At 33.2% G+C, this 14974-nt stretch overlaps 2 protein-coding genes across 2 annotated transcripts; one reads left to right on the top strand and one right to left on the bottom strand.

The window, feature by feature from the left end:
• Nucleotides 1-3172: 3172 nt before the first annotated feature.
• LOC123897776 (NADPH:quinone oxidoreductase-like) lies at nt 3173-5253 on the bottom strand. The gene is made up of 3 exons (XM_045948555.1): nt 4864-5253; nt 4585-4776; nt 3173-3742 (listed from the first exon to the last, which is right to left on the bottom strand). Exons 1-3 carry the CDS (start codon nt 4943-4945, stop codon nt 3438-3440), a joined length of 579 nt encoding a protein of 192 aa, XP_045804511.1. The 5' UTR covers nt 4946-5253; the 3' UTR covers nt 3173-3437.
• Nucleotides 5254-10206: 4953 nt separating this feature from the next.
• On the top strand, nt 10207-12222 carry LOC123898872 (coiled-coil domain-containing protein 1-like). Its single transcript, XM_045949894.1, has 6 exons — nt 10207-10293; nt 10379-10583; nt 10654-10746; nt 11003-11104; nt 11189-11545; nt 11997-12222. The coding sequence occupies exons 2-6, from the start codon at nt 10494-10496 to the stop codon at nt 12162-12164; spliced, it is 810 nt and encodes a 269-aa protein (XP_045805850.1). The 5' UTR covers nt 10207-10293; nt 10379-10493; the 3' UTR covers nt 12165-12222.
• The last annotated feature ends 2752 nt before the right edge of the window (nt 12223-14974 follow it).

Raw genomic sequence — 14974 nt, 5'->3', positions numbered from 1 at the left:
AATAGTATATATTTTTATAATATATATATATATATATATATATATATATATATAATTCTTTTTTTTTGTTTACAATGAACTAGGAGTCGAACGCATGACCCATAACGTACTACCAAAATCCCTCACACTAGACACAACCTAGTGGCTTATGGCCCCGTTTTGATTAACTTATTTTTGAGCTTATGCAAATAGCTTATGCAATTTTTTTGTATTATTATAAGTTTGTCAAGGTAATTTATGATAAAATAGCTTATAAAATATACAATTTTCACTAGTGTGAACTTATAAAATAACATAAAATGGGGCCTATATATATATATATATATATATATATATATAGACTCCATATATTTTTAAACAAACTACATATATATTTTTTTGAACAAGACAAAATGAAATATATTAACACAAACAACCTCCCCAACACAAGACGTATCGAGGTATACTACAAAAGTTTACAAAAAATCAGAAAGTCAAAATATTTTATTTTTTCTGACAGAAATTTTATTTTATTTTCTAACTAGTTATGCACGGATCCATTAGATTTTATTCAATATTTAAGTTTAGCATTATAATAATGTAAACATTTATTTAAAATAAAATATTTAAAAACTTATTATAAAATAATGTTAAAATATAAATGAAACTATTGTACTCTTTCTTGTAAAATTTATTAAATTTGTTTAATTAAAGCTATTATTCCGTGTATATTTTTTAATAATTTATAATTAATATGTTTTGATTATTCGAATTTTTATTTAGAAGATATCAAAGAGTTTATAAATTTAAATTATTGTTTTTTATAAACATATGTCCCGACGTGTATGATTTTAGTAATAAATTATAATTATCAATAAAAAATATTTATCCAATTTCTATTATGTACCAATGATAAATATTTGTCCTTTTTTTATATATTTATCATCGTTGAGAATTAATTCTTCTGTTGCTTAAAAAAAAAATTGTGAATGCACGGGCCTTTCTTGATATTTAAGTTTGATAATAGGCTAAAGTATACAATTTATTTAAAATAAAGTATTTAGAAATATGTTATAAAATATTTTTAAAATATAAGTGAAACTATTGTACAGTTCCATGTAATTTTTTAAAATACCCATCACTTTCGAGGACAGAAAAAGCAAACATGCTATTGTTAATTTTATTTTATTAGAGATGTTTTGAACCAGGATGGAGATTGGGATGTGAGATTTCTTAGTGAGAACCTTTCGAATGACATTGTAAGTCAAGTGATTGCCCTTCCGGCCCTTACCGACGTTGATGACCCTGACACTTTAGGACAATTTTCAGCGGCCTCATGACCCGATTCACGTAATTCAGAATTACTATATGGACATTGATGATTGTACATTTCGACGTCTTCTTCAGATCCCTCAACAAAAGGAGACAATCTATAGTGATGGTGCTTGCAAGGAAAATAACGACATTTCACGGTATTAATGCCTTTTTCGCAATTCAGATGGGAGGTGGATGAAAGGTTATACTAAGAAGATTGGATCATGCGATTATTTTCACGCAGAAATGTGGGGTCTATATCTGGGCTTGAATATGGCTTGGAGAGATCATATTTTGTATCTCATTGTTAAGAGTGACTCAAAACTATTGATTGACATGATTACGGGAAATTGCACTATTAGAGGGGTGACTCCCATTTTGGTTAGGCGTATTCGCAATCTTTTGGCTTTGGATTGGCAAGTCCAAGTTCGTCACACATGGCGGGAGGGCAACATAAATTGACTTGCTAATTAGAGCATTTCAATGAGTTCTTTTAGTTGTTCTATAGTGGAGTCTCCTCCTAGTAATTTATGTATATTGCTTTTTAATGATTTATCTGGCGCTTGCATGTCTAGAAATGTTAACTCTTTAGTTTTGTTTTTTCGTTGGGCTTAGGCACTCTATTGTATCAAAAAAAAATTCCTATTAATTAGTTCCCTATAGGACAATGTACAGCTGCATAAGACTTAAGACCCACATTGGCAATTGGCATCACTAGGAGCGATGCATGCCACCCACTGTGCACCTCAAGATGAAGTCACACAATGCAAAGAGCGAGGCAATGACCATTTTCGCAGATTTTGTGGGAGAACGGGGGTGTCACAAAATTCTCTAGAAAGTAAACAACACTGCAACTAAGGGCACATGAAGCAAAGGCAGCCCAGCAAAGACCCTCATCGTGGACCATAGAGCTTACCTTAGCAAGATGTGCCTTTGAATAGAGCGAAAGTGTTCCGGCGTCTCTCATGAATGTCTAGAATAGTAGCCAAGTCTTGATTTGGAGCACTTGCGAGAGTTTAAGAACTATTATTGGAGTAGAGAAAAGGAACGAAAGACAGGAGTAGAAACTTGGTAGAAAAACATGGAAATTAAGAAAGTTTGAGATAAAGCTTGATGTTCATCATCAACTCATCATTTTTCTAATCTTCAACAAATAGCTTAGGTGAGTTCCTTTAGGTTTAGTATTACTTTATTTAAGTTTTGGCCAAATTAATTAGTGGTTTAATTACGTATATAGGGATTGCGTATGATGAGTTATTTTAAACTGATGTAATGAATTAGGAATGAAGGAATGAGATGTTCTTAAAATGGTTTAGGCTCGAAAATTTGCAAAAAAGCTGGTTTTTCAAAGTCGTGACTCGACTCATGATGTCCCTCTCGATGCATGAAACGAGTCATGCACCCAAAAGCATGCTAAAACTGAATTTTGAAGCCCTGACTCAAGTCATGAGTCTCTCTGACTCGAGTCACATAGCTTTTCTGAGAAAAAACATGCTGTACAAAAGCAAGTCATGCCATCCCTTTGGATATGTGACTTGAGTGATAGTGCATATGAGTGATAAAAATCCAAGTTTTAAGTCCTAAATGATTACTAATAAGTTTACAAAATGTTTATGACTTCCAATCATGATTCTAACATTATATACACTTTTTTAAAAAGAACGTTAGATACGCCTAAAATCTTTTTCTTGTTGAGTATTCATAACTTGGAATTAAGTGAACATGACCCTTCCAACTATGTGTAATTATAGATATGTTACATACATGGGAAATATAGTTTAGCTTTCTCGATAATTAACCGATCGATAAGCATAGAATTAGAATGGACTTGTAAGCTCAATTAAGGCAAATCCTCTGTTTAGAGCTTATGTATGTGAGATTCCCATTCAACTATTGTCTAGAATTGCACTTGGAATTGGGTAAGAAATTTAACATGGTACATCATATACTCAACCAATAAAACTGAAACAAAAACAAGAGGGAAATAGAGAACATTACTCTAAATGTAACTAAGGAACTAATAATACTATTTCAAGCTTTATTTCAATGCTGTAATGAAGTCATGCACATTCTAAATTACAATATTAATTCCAATATCCACATCTTATTTCAACAATATCTTGTGCATTAGAGTAATTCAAGGCTCAATTTTTGCCCTGAAGTTTTAGAGTAAATGCTTGCAAAGATAAAAGAACTTGTTTCAACTTATCCTTGGCCTCTTCAGTAATCAAATCGCCATCATCGTTAAACTTTGCAGGGGGTTCAAATGCTTTTAGAAAGAACTCGGGTTTATTGATGAAATGAAGATCAATATACACTCCAACTTGGCGTAGATGATAGTGCGATCTACCGCCACCAAAGTCTGCTCCCGCGCTTACTATTGCGGCAGCTTTGCCTGCCCAAACATTTGGAGGTCTAGATGCCCAATCAATTGCATTCTTCAATAGTGCTAACATTAGAATCAACCATATAAAAAGAAAAGTATGTAGTCAAAATCTTAAACAAAAAAATCATGAACTTCAAGGAAATTAACAAATAGAACCAACCAATATCACCCTATATCTAAAACAATCTAAATAGTATTCCCTCCGGTCCTTATTATAAGGAACACTTTGAAAAAATCACACAGACCAATGAAGCACATTTAACATAGTTATTTTCATTTAATACTCTTATAAATTTTAATTTATTCCATGTATACCCTTATTTAATTACTCTTTATTCAACTAACTTACTTATTTTTAAATTCTCTCTCATAATAAATAAGGGTATAAGTGAAATTGAACATTTAAAACATTTGAAAATTGGTCAAAGTTTCTTATAAAAAGGACCAAATTTTTTGCCCTAAGTGTTCCTTATAAAAAGGACCGGAGGGAGTAATAAATTATCATTATCTGATCCACTAAACCGTCTAATCAAGTTTGTGGGTCAGTTCTGACATCAAGTGGTTCTGGCCCCCTTCTAATTAGTAATTGTAGTTTCGGGGATCTTACCGTGGTTCTCCCTACCAAGTCCAGCGTCAATCACCACTGGACCACCTAACAATTGGTAACCACTCACGGAATATTATTTTTATATATTTTAGAGACTAAATTAAAGAGAATAATATATATTTTTTTTTTGAAAACTCAGTGTCCGACCCTAGAACCGACTAATCCAAGGCAACCAATTCTACCGCTCACTTGCGGGGCCCATTTAAAGCCAGAGTTAAAGAGAATAATATTTTAAGAGCTAAATTGATGGTTTATTAAATCTAAATAACTATAGCATAGCAGCAGAAGAAAATAGTACCTGTGATAGAGTAATTATACTCAGGAGAAGCAAAAAGAATACTATCAGCTTGAAGAATCTTGTTGCGAAAAGCCTCAACTAAAGGTGGATAAGTTCCATTGTTCTCAAGATCAGTGTTCAACATAGGTAGATTTGAAATATCAATGAACTCAATTTCAATGCCTTCAATGGATCCTTTGCTCAACTCAATTGCTACAATCATCAACAATATCAATATGTAAGCATGTAAAAGAAGAAAGAATTGAAGAAAAGAAGAGAAAGAGAAAGAATTGAATGAACCTGCACGGATAAGGCCTGAGTGGTATGAAGCTTTTCTGAGAGAACCAGAAAGAGCTGCTACTTTGATCATTGTTGCTGCCATAACTAATTTCTGTTCTTTACTTGTTTGTTCTGTCTGATTTATATTATAAAATAATAATTAATAATTAAATATTGGAACCCATCTTAACCTAGTGGTGTTGGCTTGAGACCTTGGAGTTTGTTACTCTCAAGTTTGATTCCCTCTAGTGCCAATTTTAGTGGATTATTGCCTTTAAACGTGGGCCCTCGCAAGTGGGCAGTGGGATTGATTGTTTCGAATTAGTCGATATTAAAAAATTCTTAGAATTGTGTTTTTTGTTTTTGTCAAATAGATTAATATCTATAAGTTTACTCTTAAGTGAATAAGTTGAGAGGCTGAAATTCAATCTCGACTCTAGTATATAAATGTGATGTTAGAGATCGTTTTCTATTTGTTATTTGCTTTTAATTTGTTGTATTTTGACTAATATAAGACTTTTTGCACAAACAGAAGGGTGATCATATAAGCACTGACGTCATTAATGAAAAGACAATATTGACAAAAAAATATCAAAATTAAACTAGATTGGAGTAGAAAACTTAGGGAAAAAAGTGTGATCACGTAAATACAGTGGTGGTGGAGCCAGAAAAAATATTGTGGGTGAACCGAACAATAGTCAACTTATTTTTAAATTGAATTTTTTGATCTTTTATTTTCATATGTTACAATTTTGGTACCAACAATCTATATTTTTACTCTAAAATTGTGATTTTTAGTCATAAAAGTGATTTATTGTCTCCAACATTAAATCTAAGAAGAAATATCAAATTTGAAACCAAAATTCACATTTTTTTTCATTAAAATTCGCTATTTTTAGGGCAAAAAAGAAAATAAAACATTGAGATAAGACTAAAATTGCAACAAATGGGAAAATATGAGACTTAAAAATTATATTTTTATGTCATTTCATATTTATATATGCTAGTTCAATTGATAATTTTATCTAATACTGTAAATTCAATTAATTATGAGCTAATATTTACACTAATACTTGAATTAATATGTATACCGAATTACTTATAATCATCGATAATAAACACTAAATTAATATTTGTACAAATATATATACTGAGTGACTTAAATTCATTAATAATACAAAGGTTAGCATGGGAGAGACTTGCTTACCCTAAAGACAAAGGTGGTTTGGGATTTCGTAATTTTGAAGCCTTTAATATGGCTATGGTAGCAAAACAAGCATGAAGCATCTTACAAAATCCAAATACGTTGGCGGCCAAACTTATTAAAGCAATGTATTTTCCGCGATCTACTTTATTTGAGGCTTCTTTAGGCATGATCCTAGTTTTGCATGGCGTAGTATATGGAAAGCTAGACAGGTTCTTTTACTTGAATGTAGGTGGACGATTGGTGGTGGTGACAACCTGAAGAAGTGTTGGATTCATGGGAATGGAGAACGTTGGATTCCTTCGCTCAACCTGAAGAAGTGTATAACTTATTTGTTAGAGACCTTATGATAGATAATTATAAATAAAGCTTGGAATGTGGCTAAAATTCATATGTTATTCCCAGTCCAAGTGGCAGAGAGGATTATTGCGACACCTCTCATTGAGTCGGTTTATGTGGATAAAATGGTTTGGGAGGAGGAACGAAATGGTTGTTACTTTGTCAAATCCGGGTATAATCTTGCGATGAAGTGTATTATTCGCAGTGATAAATACCATGTGGAGGGGAATTGGAAAGAAATATGGAAAGCGCATGCCCCGCATAAAGCTCGTCATCTTTGGCGATTATGTAGGGGATGTCTTCCAACACGACGTAATGTGGATTGTGATGTTCATTGTTCATTATGTGAAGAGGAGGTAGAAGATGATGTACACACTTTTTTCACCTGCGCTTCTGCTCGATCTAGTTGGCAAGCGGCTGGACTGTCATCTGTTTTGGGTTCCGCAGCTTATCAACAAGGTAGTGCGGCAGGTAGAGTGTTTGCCTTGTGTCAGAATGAGGACTACACTACTATAGATAGAGTGGCTACGTTGTTTTGGAGTATATGGTACAACCGACACTACAGCATTTTTAGCTTTAGGCAACGAATTTATAGGCAACGCCTGAAAAACCGTTGAAATAAGGGGTCACCGACAACGCTTTTGTTCTTGTTGCCAAATTTTTATACTTTGTTCACTTCTCTTGTAAAAGCGTTGGCTATTTATTTGAGGCAACGGTTTTACGCGTGTTGACTACATAAAACTGTTGACTTTTCATATCCTATAGGCAACCCTTGTGAATGGTAGATTAAACCCATTGCAGCAACGGTTTTTTAACCAATTTAGCCCACCATCTTAAAACTGTTGCTTAAAAATTTATAAAACTGTTGACCAAAGTCATACATTTCAATTTTGTCAAATTCATTGGGCGCTAAATTCTCCCACTCTTTTTTTCTAAGATTCCCTCTTTTTTTTATTAAATTTTAAAATAAAAAATTTAGACACATTAATAGGCAAAAAGAAAACACCAAACTCAAACAAAAAACACAGTTCTCTCTCTTCACCCAAAAACATAAGGCAAACACATACAATGGAGACTCAACCAAGCTTCTTCATCCATCGTGTGAACTAAGCTTCTTCCATCAATTCCTTCCTCTTCTTCCATCGTTCCCCTTCCATTGTTCCCATTCCATCGATTTCTTCCTCTTCCTCCATCGCGTGAACTATTCTCACAAAAAACCCTAATCCCTTTTCATCGATTTACTCGGGTTTGTAATCAAAACAAAGATTGAAGCTCTCAACTGGTTGTGATTGAAGCTCTCAGTTGGTTGTGATTGAAGGTCAGGTTTGTAATATTTCATTTATCTCAAGTGAATAAAACCTTTTTCTTTGTTAGGGTTCCCTTGGTAGAAGAAAACATGAGAAACTTCATTATTATGCTCTGTACCTAGGGTTTTCTAAAGCATTTCATCTCATTTTTGTGGCTCTTAAATATTTCACACACATGCCTTCACATCTTTGTTTATGCGTTTTTTTTTTTGCTTTAAGAATATTCTGGTCATTGAATTTGAAACAATGGAGACAATATGTTTACTTTAACATAGCAAGGTTTTTAAGTAATTAATATGAAGCACATACACATCTCGGATTAGGCGTGTCCCGGTGTCGGACACGCGTCGATGTCGAACACCGACACACCGACACTTATAATTACATTGAACTGTGTTATTTTCTCAAATTATTATCGATGTCGATGTGTCCGTGTCGTGTTCAGTATCAGTTTATGTGTCTGTGCTTCATATTGGTAATGTAATTTAAGTGTAAAATTGAAGTGTGACTAATAGAATTTTATTATACTTGACAATTTTTAGATTTGCATATGGTTATGTTGCCGTCAACAAAATGAGCCATCATACATGTTTGGACCTTGTAGTCCTCATCTAGATATAGTAGGACAATTGATTTAATTTTGATGAGATACCATTAGCATTGTTTGAGCTTCAAGCTCTAGCTTTTATGTGTTTATTTCTATAGAGGGACTAATAAAAGTAACAAATATTTGGAGCAAAGTAGTATGGAAATAAAGCTACTGAACATATATATCAATGGGTTCACACACACACACACTAATCAAAGAGATTGTTAATTAGCTTTGTTAAAATAATAGAAACAGGGGAGGGGGATTATAACACGTAAGTACTTTGTGATATGTTATCTCACCCAAATACACTTTGCTAATTAATTTCCACTACATAGTATTTTTGCTACTTTTATATGTTTCCTATTTTTATTTTCAGGGTAGCAGTACTCACAGGACAGTGTTTCTCAAGCAGTTTTCATCTAGACGGCTTCTAATTGGTAACGTAATATAAGTTTTTTTTTTATCATTTGATGTAACATGAGTTATCTTTACATTAGATTTAAAAGAATTCTTTATGTTCTAACAATTTCTACTAGACAAGAAATCTTCCTGTACATCCTTCATTGTTTGATTTATAATATTGTTATGAATAATCTATTGTGTGCCTTCAGGGCTTGTCTTGCATAATCTATTTGTGTAGCTTCAGGACTGGTGTGTCTGTGATTTTTATGCATTAATTGTGGTAGTGCTGGTGTGTCTATGATTTCATGTTGTTTTGGTTGTTAGTTAGTGCATTATGTGTAGATGTTTCTCTAATTTTTTTTGTGTTTAAATACTTTCAGAACAAATGAAAAAGGAAGCAAACAACAAGACAAATATGAAATCTCATGTCAAGAATCAAAGGGGTGCTTCCAGTTTGGAGCTTCCACAGTTCAAGTCAAGCAATGAATTATTGGCTAAGCGTTACAAAATCAAGCGTGAGGAGGGAATGGCCAATCTTCAACAAACGAATGCATCTATAACTAAAGTTGGAGCTCCTAGTAACAAACAAAATCAGCCACCAACTACTCAACCGTTCAAGTTATCTATGTTTGCAACAACTGCGAAAACAAATTTGAATTCGATTAAAGAGCCAGTCACGAAGCCTAATCCAAAGAAAAAAATTTCAGACAATGCGAGTAGGACTCAACCTAATGTTATTGCTGAAAGGAGTGTAGAAAAGGAAGTTTCCATGAAAAAACACAAAGGGTTGAAGATTCAAGATTCAAAAGGGCAAAGTTTGGCTCAAGGTAGAGGACCGGTACCTACACAAATTCAAGAGCCAAAGGAGCAGCCCATGAAAAAAACAATGATTGAAGATGGATCAATGGAAAGACAGCAAACTGGGAAAAACAATTATGTTGGAAATGGTAGTTTGAAGGCCAAGGAGCAGCCTAGGAAAAGGGTAGTAGTGTCTGGAGATGAGTCAAGGGTAAAAGAGAAACCTTTGAAAAGGATAGTTGTTGAAGATGACTCAAGGGCAAGGCAGGAAAGTGCTAGAAAGAAGTCAAAAAAAACCTTTGTGTCCATCAATGTTAATTGATGACTACCTTAAGAAAAATGGAAAAGATGTTGAAAACGAGATCCGGAATTTAATTGAAGATGAGGGAGACATTGTTATGGAAGAACAAGAAGAAAATGTGGATTGTGAAGAAGCTGCTGAAACAAATGGTAAATTTTATATATTTTGTTAATCAAAGGTGTATGTTATGTGTGATGTTTTATCTTAACATTATATTGTCTAATGTCAAAGCAGAGACAACTAAGAAAAGAACTCGGGGACCAACACTGTGTTTAAAAATATATGCAAGGTCTCTCAAACAACGTGAAGAAGTTACTCTAGACGATGACGGAGATGTAATTGGACCCGATGACAAAACTGTTGCAGAATTTGCCAATTTCCTTGGCTCTATAGCAAGGAATTCAGATTTCTGTCCCTTGAGATCTATACAAACTTCAAAGAGATGCTGAAAAAGGAAACAAAAAATGATCATATGGACCGTAAGGAGCGTATATGGAGATTTGTTAATGTATGTGGAGTCAAATTTCATTTTTGTTTCAATAATCAAATATTTATTAACTTTTGATGACCATTGTTATTTTATTTTTTTGTAGAGGAAGTACATTATTCCTGATGAAGGACAAAAAGTGGTGTTTATTACAATAAATAGGGCTTGGAGACACCATAAGTGCGATATGAAAAAAAAAACATTTTCTGAAATACACTAGTATGAAGGAGAGATTAAAAAATCGTCCTGAGAGCATATCTGAAAATCATTTCAAGAAACTGTTGATATATTGGAAAGATAGCAATGTCCAAGTAAGTTAGCTAGTTGTTTTGCTCAATAGTTTCAAGAAATTTTTGCTCAATAGTTTTTTCTTGTATGTAGGCCATTAGCCAAAAAAATGCAGTTAATAGGAGCAAGCAAAAGTTTAGGCATCGTGTGGGACCAACGAACTTTGCTAGAATTCGTGCAAAAATGGTATGGTATTAAATTTTGTTCTAGTTTTTATTATTTGATGCATATAATGAGGCTTCTTTTTGACAACTATTCTTATTTGATGCATATAATGAGGACCAACTGAACTTGTTTTCTTATTTGATGCAAATGTTGGTCATAATCTGGTTATATATAATGAGGACCGACTTAAATTATTTTCTTATTTGATGCAAATGTTTGTCATAATCTGGTTATAACGATGACCAACTGAACTTCTTTTCTATGATTAATAATGTAGCGGGCTAAGAAGGATGGAGAAGTCACCCAAGCTGAGGTGTTTATTGAAACTCGCAAAAGTCGAAGAGGAAAAGAAGTTGATGGAGAAACACAAGTTGCTATAGTAAGTTATAAAATTCTGGTATTCATCCAAAATACGTACACAGTTTTTCATTTTATTTTTTATACCGACAATTTGTATAATTAGGACAAACTTCAAGAATCTATTGATAATTCACCTGAAACTGCCAAAGAAACATTTCACTCACTATTTGGGAAAGAAAAGCCTGGTAGTGTGCGTTGTCATGGAAAAACTGCCACACCATCATCATTAAGGAAAAAAGAAGAAATTTCTTTAGTGAAAAAGCAATATGATGGGAAAATTGCTGACATGTCACAGAAGATGGGAGCAATGGAAGTACTTTTAAAAAACATGTACATGCAACAAAATCCACATTTAAGTGAAGAAGATGTAGATAATATGATTAGAAATACTTTACATGGTGATGATAATAGTCCAATAGCACGTTCGTCGACATCGACATATGCTCCTGCTCATCTTAAGGTATAACTTCATTTTGCATTAGTCAACATTGTTCTTGTACCTTGTTTTTTTTGCTGCACAAATCATGTAGTTTTTAGGATATCTTTATTGCTAGTTGAAAGGGTTGGTGCTTAGATTAGGACTGTTTTTAGTGTTTTTTCAGGCACCTTGATGACCTTGGTTGTTTAAGAATTGTTAGTTTTGTTGGATATTGTCTTTATGGGACATCTACTTGTGAACTGTTAGTTTTGTTGGATATTATTTGTTTTGTTAGATATTGTGGTTTTTGTGAACATATGCTTTGTCTGTCAAGATGATGAGTTTGTTCTGTGTGTGCCCGAGTTTTGGTTGTTGCTTTACCTGAGTTTTTGGATGTTATATATAGCAGGGCTGCTTTTGACTTTTAGGCTTGATTTGTATTTAATTTTGCTATTGTTAGTTTGATTTGTATTATATTTTCATATACTTTTAGGTTAGAAATGAAAATGATCATGATCAAGATGATGATGATCCTCAAGATGATGATAATCCTCAAGATGATGATGATGATGCTGCTTATGATCAAGAAGATAATCTTGATTGTTCTCAAAATGATCCTCAAGATGATGAATTTCAAGATGGTGATGAAGACCAATATTGATTCAAGCATGGAAGATTATGTTTTGCTTTTTGTAACAAGTTAACTTGTAGTTTATTTCGTTTTGATCTATTTTGTAAAGTTAACTTCTACGTTATATCGCATGGATCTATCTTGAAAAATACATTATGTACCATGTGTATTATGCAAATTAGAATATTATTGACAATTACATAATTAGACTTGAAGATATATGGAACATTTTATTATGAGATTATTGTGTTTAGTATAATTTATCGAGAATGTTGCGTAAAGCATGATAACTACAATTGTATCACCATATGAATATAATAGTAAATTTAAATAATTTAATTATATTTTTAGTCAACAAGTTTCAGACAACACTTTCAAATTTGTTGCTTATATAAAACAGTTGAATTAACCGATAGGCAACAAGTTTTATCCGTTGCTTGATAAAAACCGTTGTCTTTCCATATATTTTATGCAACGGCTATTTACGGGTTGCCTGTATAAAACCGTTGACGTTTAGCTTTCAAGCAACGGTTATATATTGTTGCTTTAAGGGAACCGTTGCCTAAAACTAGAGCAAACATCGTTGTCTTTGCATATGTTCAGCCAACGGTTTACTGAATGTGTTGGTAAAAAGTCAAAAAGCGTTGCCTGTTCGAATAGGTAACGCCCGTATACACCACACCTGATAAACTGTTGACTAAACGTTTAGGCAACGATTTTTGTACATTTTACAACGGTTTTCAGTAGTTGTTGAAAGCGAAAAATGTTGTAGTGCGAAATGATAAAATTTGGAATGATAATGTAAGAAGTCCAAACTAAGTTGGTTGGGCTGCGTTTGACCATTGAAATGAGTGGTTTGCAGTCCACAAGATGCGAAGTAATGATGATCATGATGTTCCGCTTTTAAGCACAAATTGGTGGGAAAAGCCTTGTATATAGGATGGTTAAAGTCTAATGTAGATGCAACATTTTTTTGGAGTGGGGGTGGGCCGTGGCCCACCTCAGCCCACCCCTAGGTCCGCTAATGCGTACATAAGCACTCACATCATTAATATCCAAAATTGATAAGAATATTTAAATTTTGAAGACCAAAGTTTGATTTTTTTTTTTTTATAATATCTTATTATATCTTCCTTTCATAAGCTTGTTTTCTAGGTTTGGGTCTAATCTTTTGAATGCTTGATGTTATGAAATATGACATTCATGGAAAAGTAGAGAGAAAATTATAAAACTTTTGTATTGATGAAAATGAGTAGAATTACAAAATGAGAAAATTAAGTACAAAGGATTAGTGTAAAACTTTTTTTTTATAAGCGGATTTGTGTAAAACTTATTATGGGCTAACTAATTAGACTAACTAACTAGTCTCCCACAAGCTAGAAGGCGTTCACAACACTTCCGACTCGAAAGGACTAATACAAAAGTACATAAAAAATGAAAGAAATACAAATCATCAAAGCCAACTAAGGGAAAAACTTTAACCATCAAGTAGAAATCATAACTCAAGGTGCAACTACTCGGAGGAAGCAATAAACCAACGCCAACTTCAAGACTTAACCACTTGTAGGAAGCAACAATTAAATGCTTAACCACTATAAGGAATAATTAAATCAATAAAGTCAATTAAGGCACAAAACTTAACCATCAAGAGCGCTAAAAAACTCAAGATATAAACACAACAAATAAATGTTAGAAGGTCTGATGGCTACAAAGTGAAACAACAATTCTCAAGTTGTGCTAAAGGCAATTAGGACATCAGAGAAGCAACAAATCAACGAGAAAACGAATGAGTACGTAGCATGGTTGATAGTTAAAGAGTGAAGCAAGAAAATCAATATTGTGCTCAAGAAGAAATAGCTCATCACGAAGAAAATAAACATGAGCTAGTCAATCAGAAATCAACCAAATGCAACTTGTATAAGACAGAGCATAACAATGAAATCAAGGCATAGAAGGCTGAACAGCAACAAAGAGGCAAGGCACCAAATTTTGGAGCCAGGAGAGTCTCTTGCCATGCTAGAGGATAGAACAAAGAGACCGGCATGTTGGAAACCAATAGTTTCAATCAAAACATCTCTGGCTTCTTTTAAGGTGTAGAAATAGCACCATTGTAGAAACAAAATATCAAACAAGTGTCGTGTAGAAAGGAGATAAAACTAAATGATCCATCCAAAGGAGCTTTGACCCATAGTCACATAATTCATCCAACTCCTAGAGAACCGCGAATTGGTTTCCACGAACCGGTTCACAATTCTTTTACGAATTGGTTCGTCAAAATTCACTCCAAAATTCATCATAAATAAAGAATCCGACGAACCCAAGAAAACAATGAAATACATAAAAATAATTAATTTTTTATCTCTTTTTTTTATTAATCTTTTATTCATGGTATTAATATTTTTCATCATTTATTTCATCATTGAGAGTCGCGAATCGCGTACCCAAACACGTACCACGTACCGAAGTGAATTGCGAACTGTGTGACTATACTTTGACCACAAAATGGCAACAACAAATGCATGGCCACATCGATCATTCAAAACAAAGCACCTTAAAGATAACCAACTTCAATGACTTGCAATTGTTATGAAGGAAGCAAGCCATAAATGTACCAACAGTGACAACATCTTCCAAAATTGTAGCAAGAACCACTTCTTCATGTAGCAACAATAGCAACTAAATCATTAAGCCAAATTCATTCTTCAATCTTCACACAATAAACAACTCAAAAGAAATCAAAGACAAATTGGATAAATATACAAACCAAATTCATTCTTCAATCTTCACACAATAAACAAGATGTACTTAATTGGATAAATATACAAAAAGTTGAAGAAGAG

Source organism: Trifolium pratense, linkage group LG7 (genome assembly GCF_020283565.1).
Source record: "Trifolium pratense cultivar HEN17-A07 linkage group LG7, ARS_RC_1.1, whole genome shotgun sequence".
In the NCBI taxonomy this organism is placed as follows: domain Eukaryota; kingdom Viridiplantae; phylum Streptophyta; class Magnoliopsida; order Fabales; family Fabaceae; genus Trifolium; species Trifolium pratense.
This window is presented reverse-complemented; position numbering and strand designations above follow the sequence as displayed.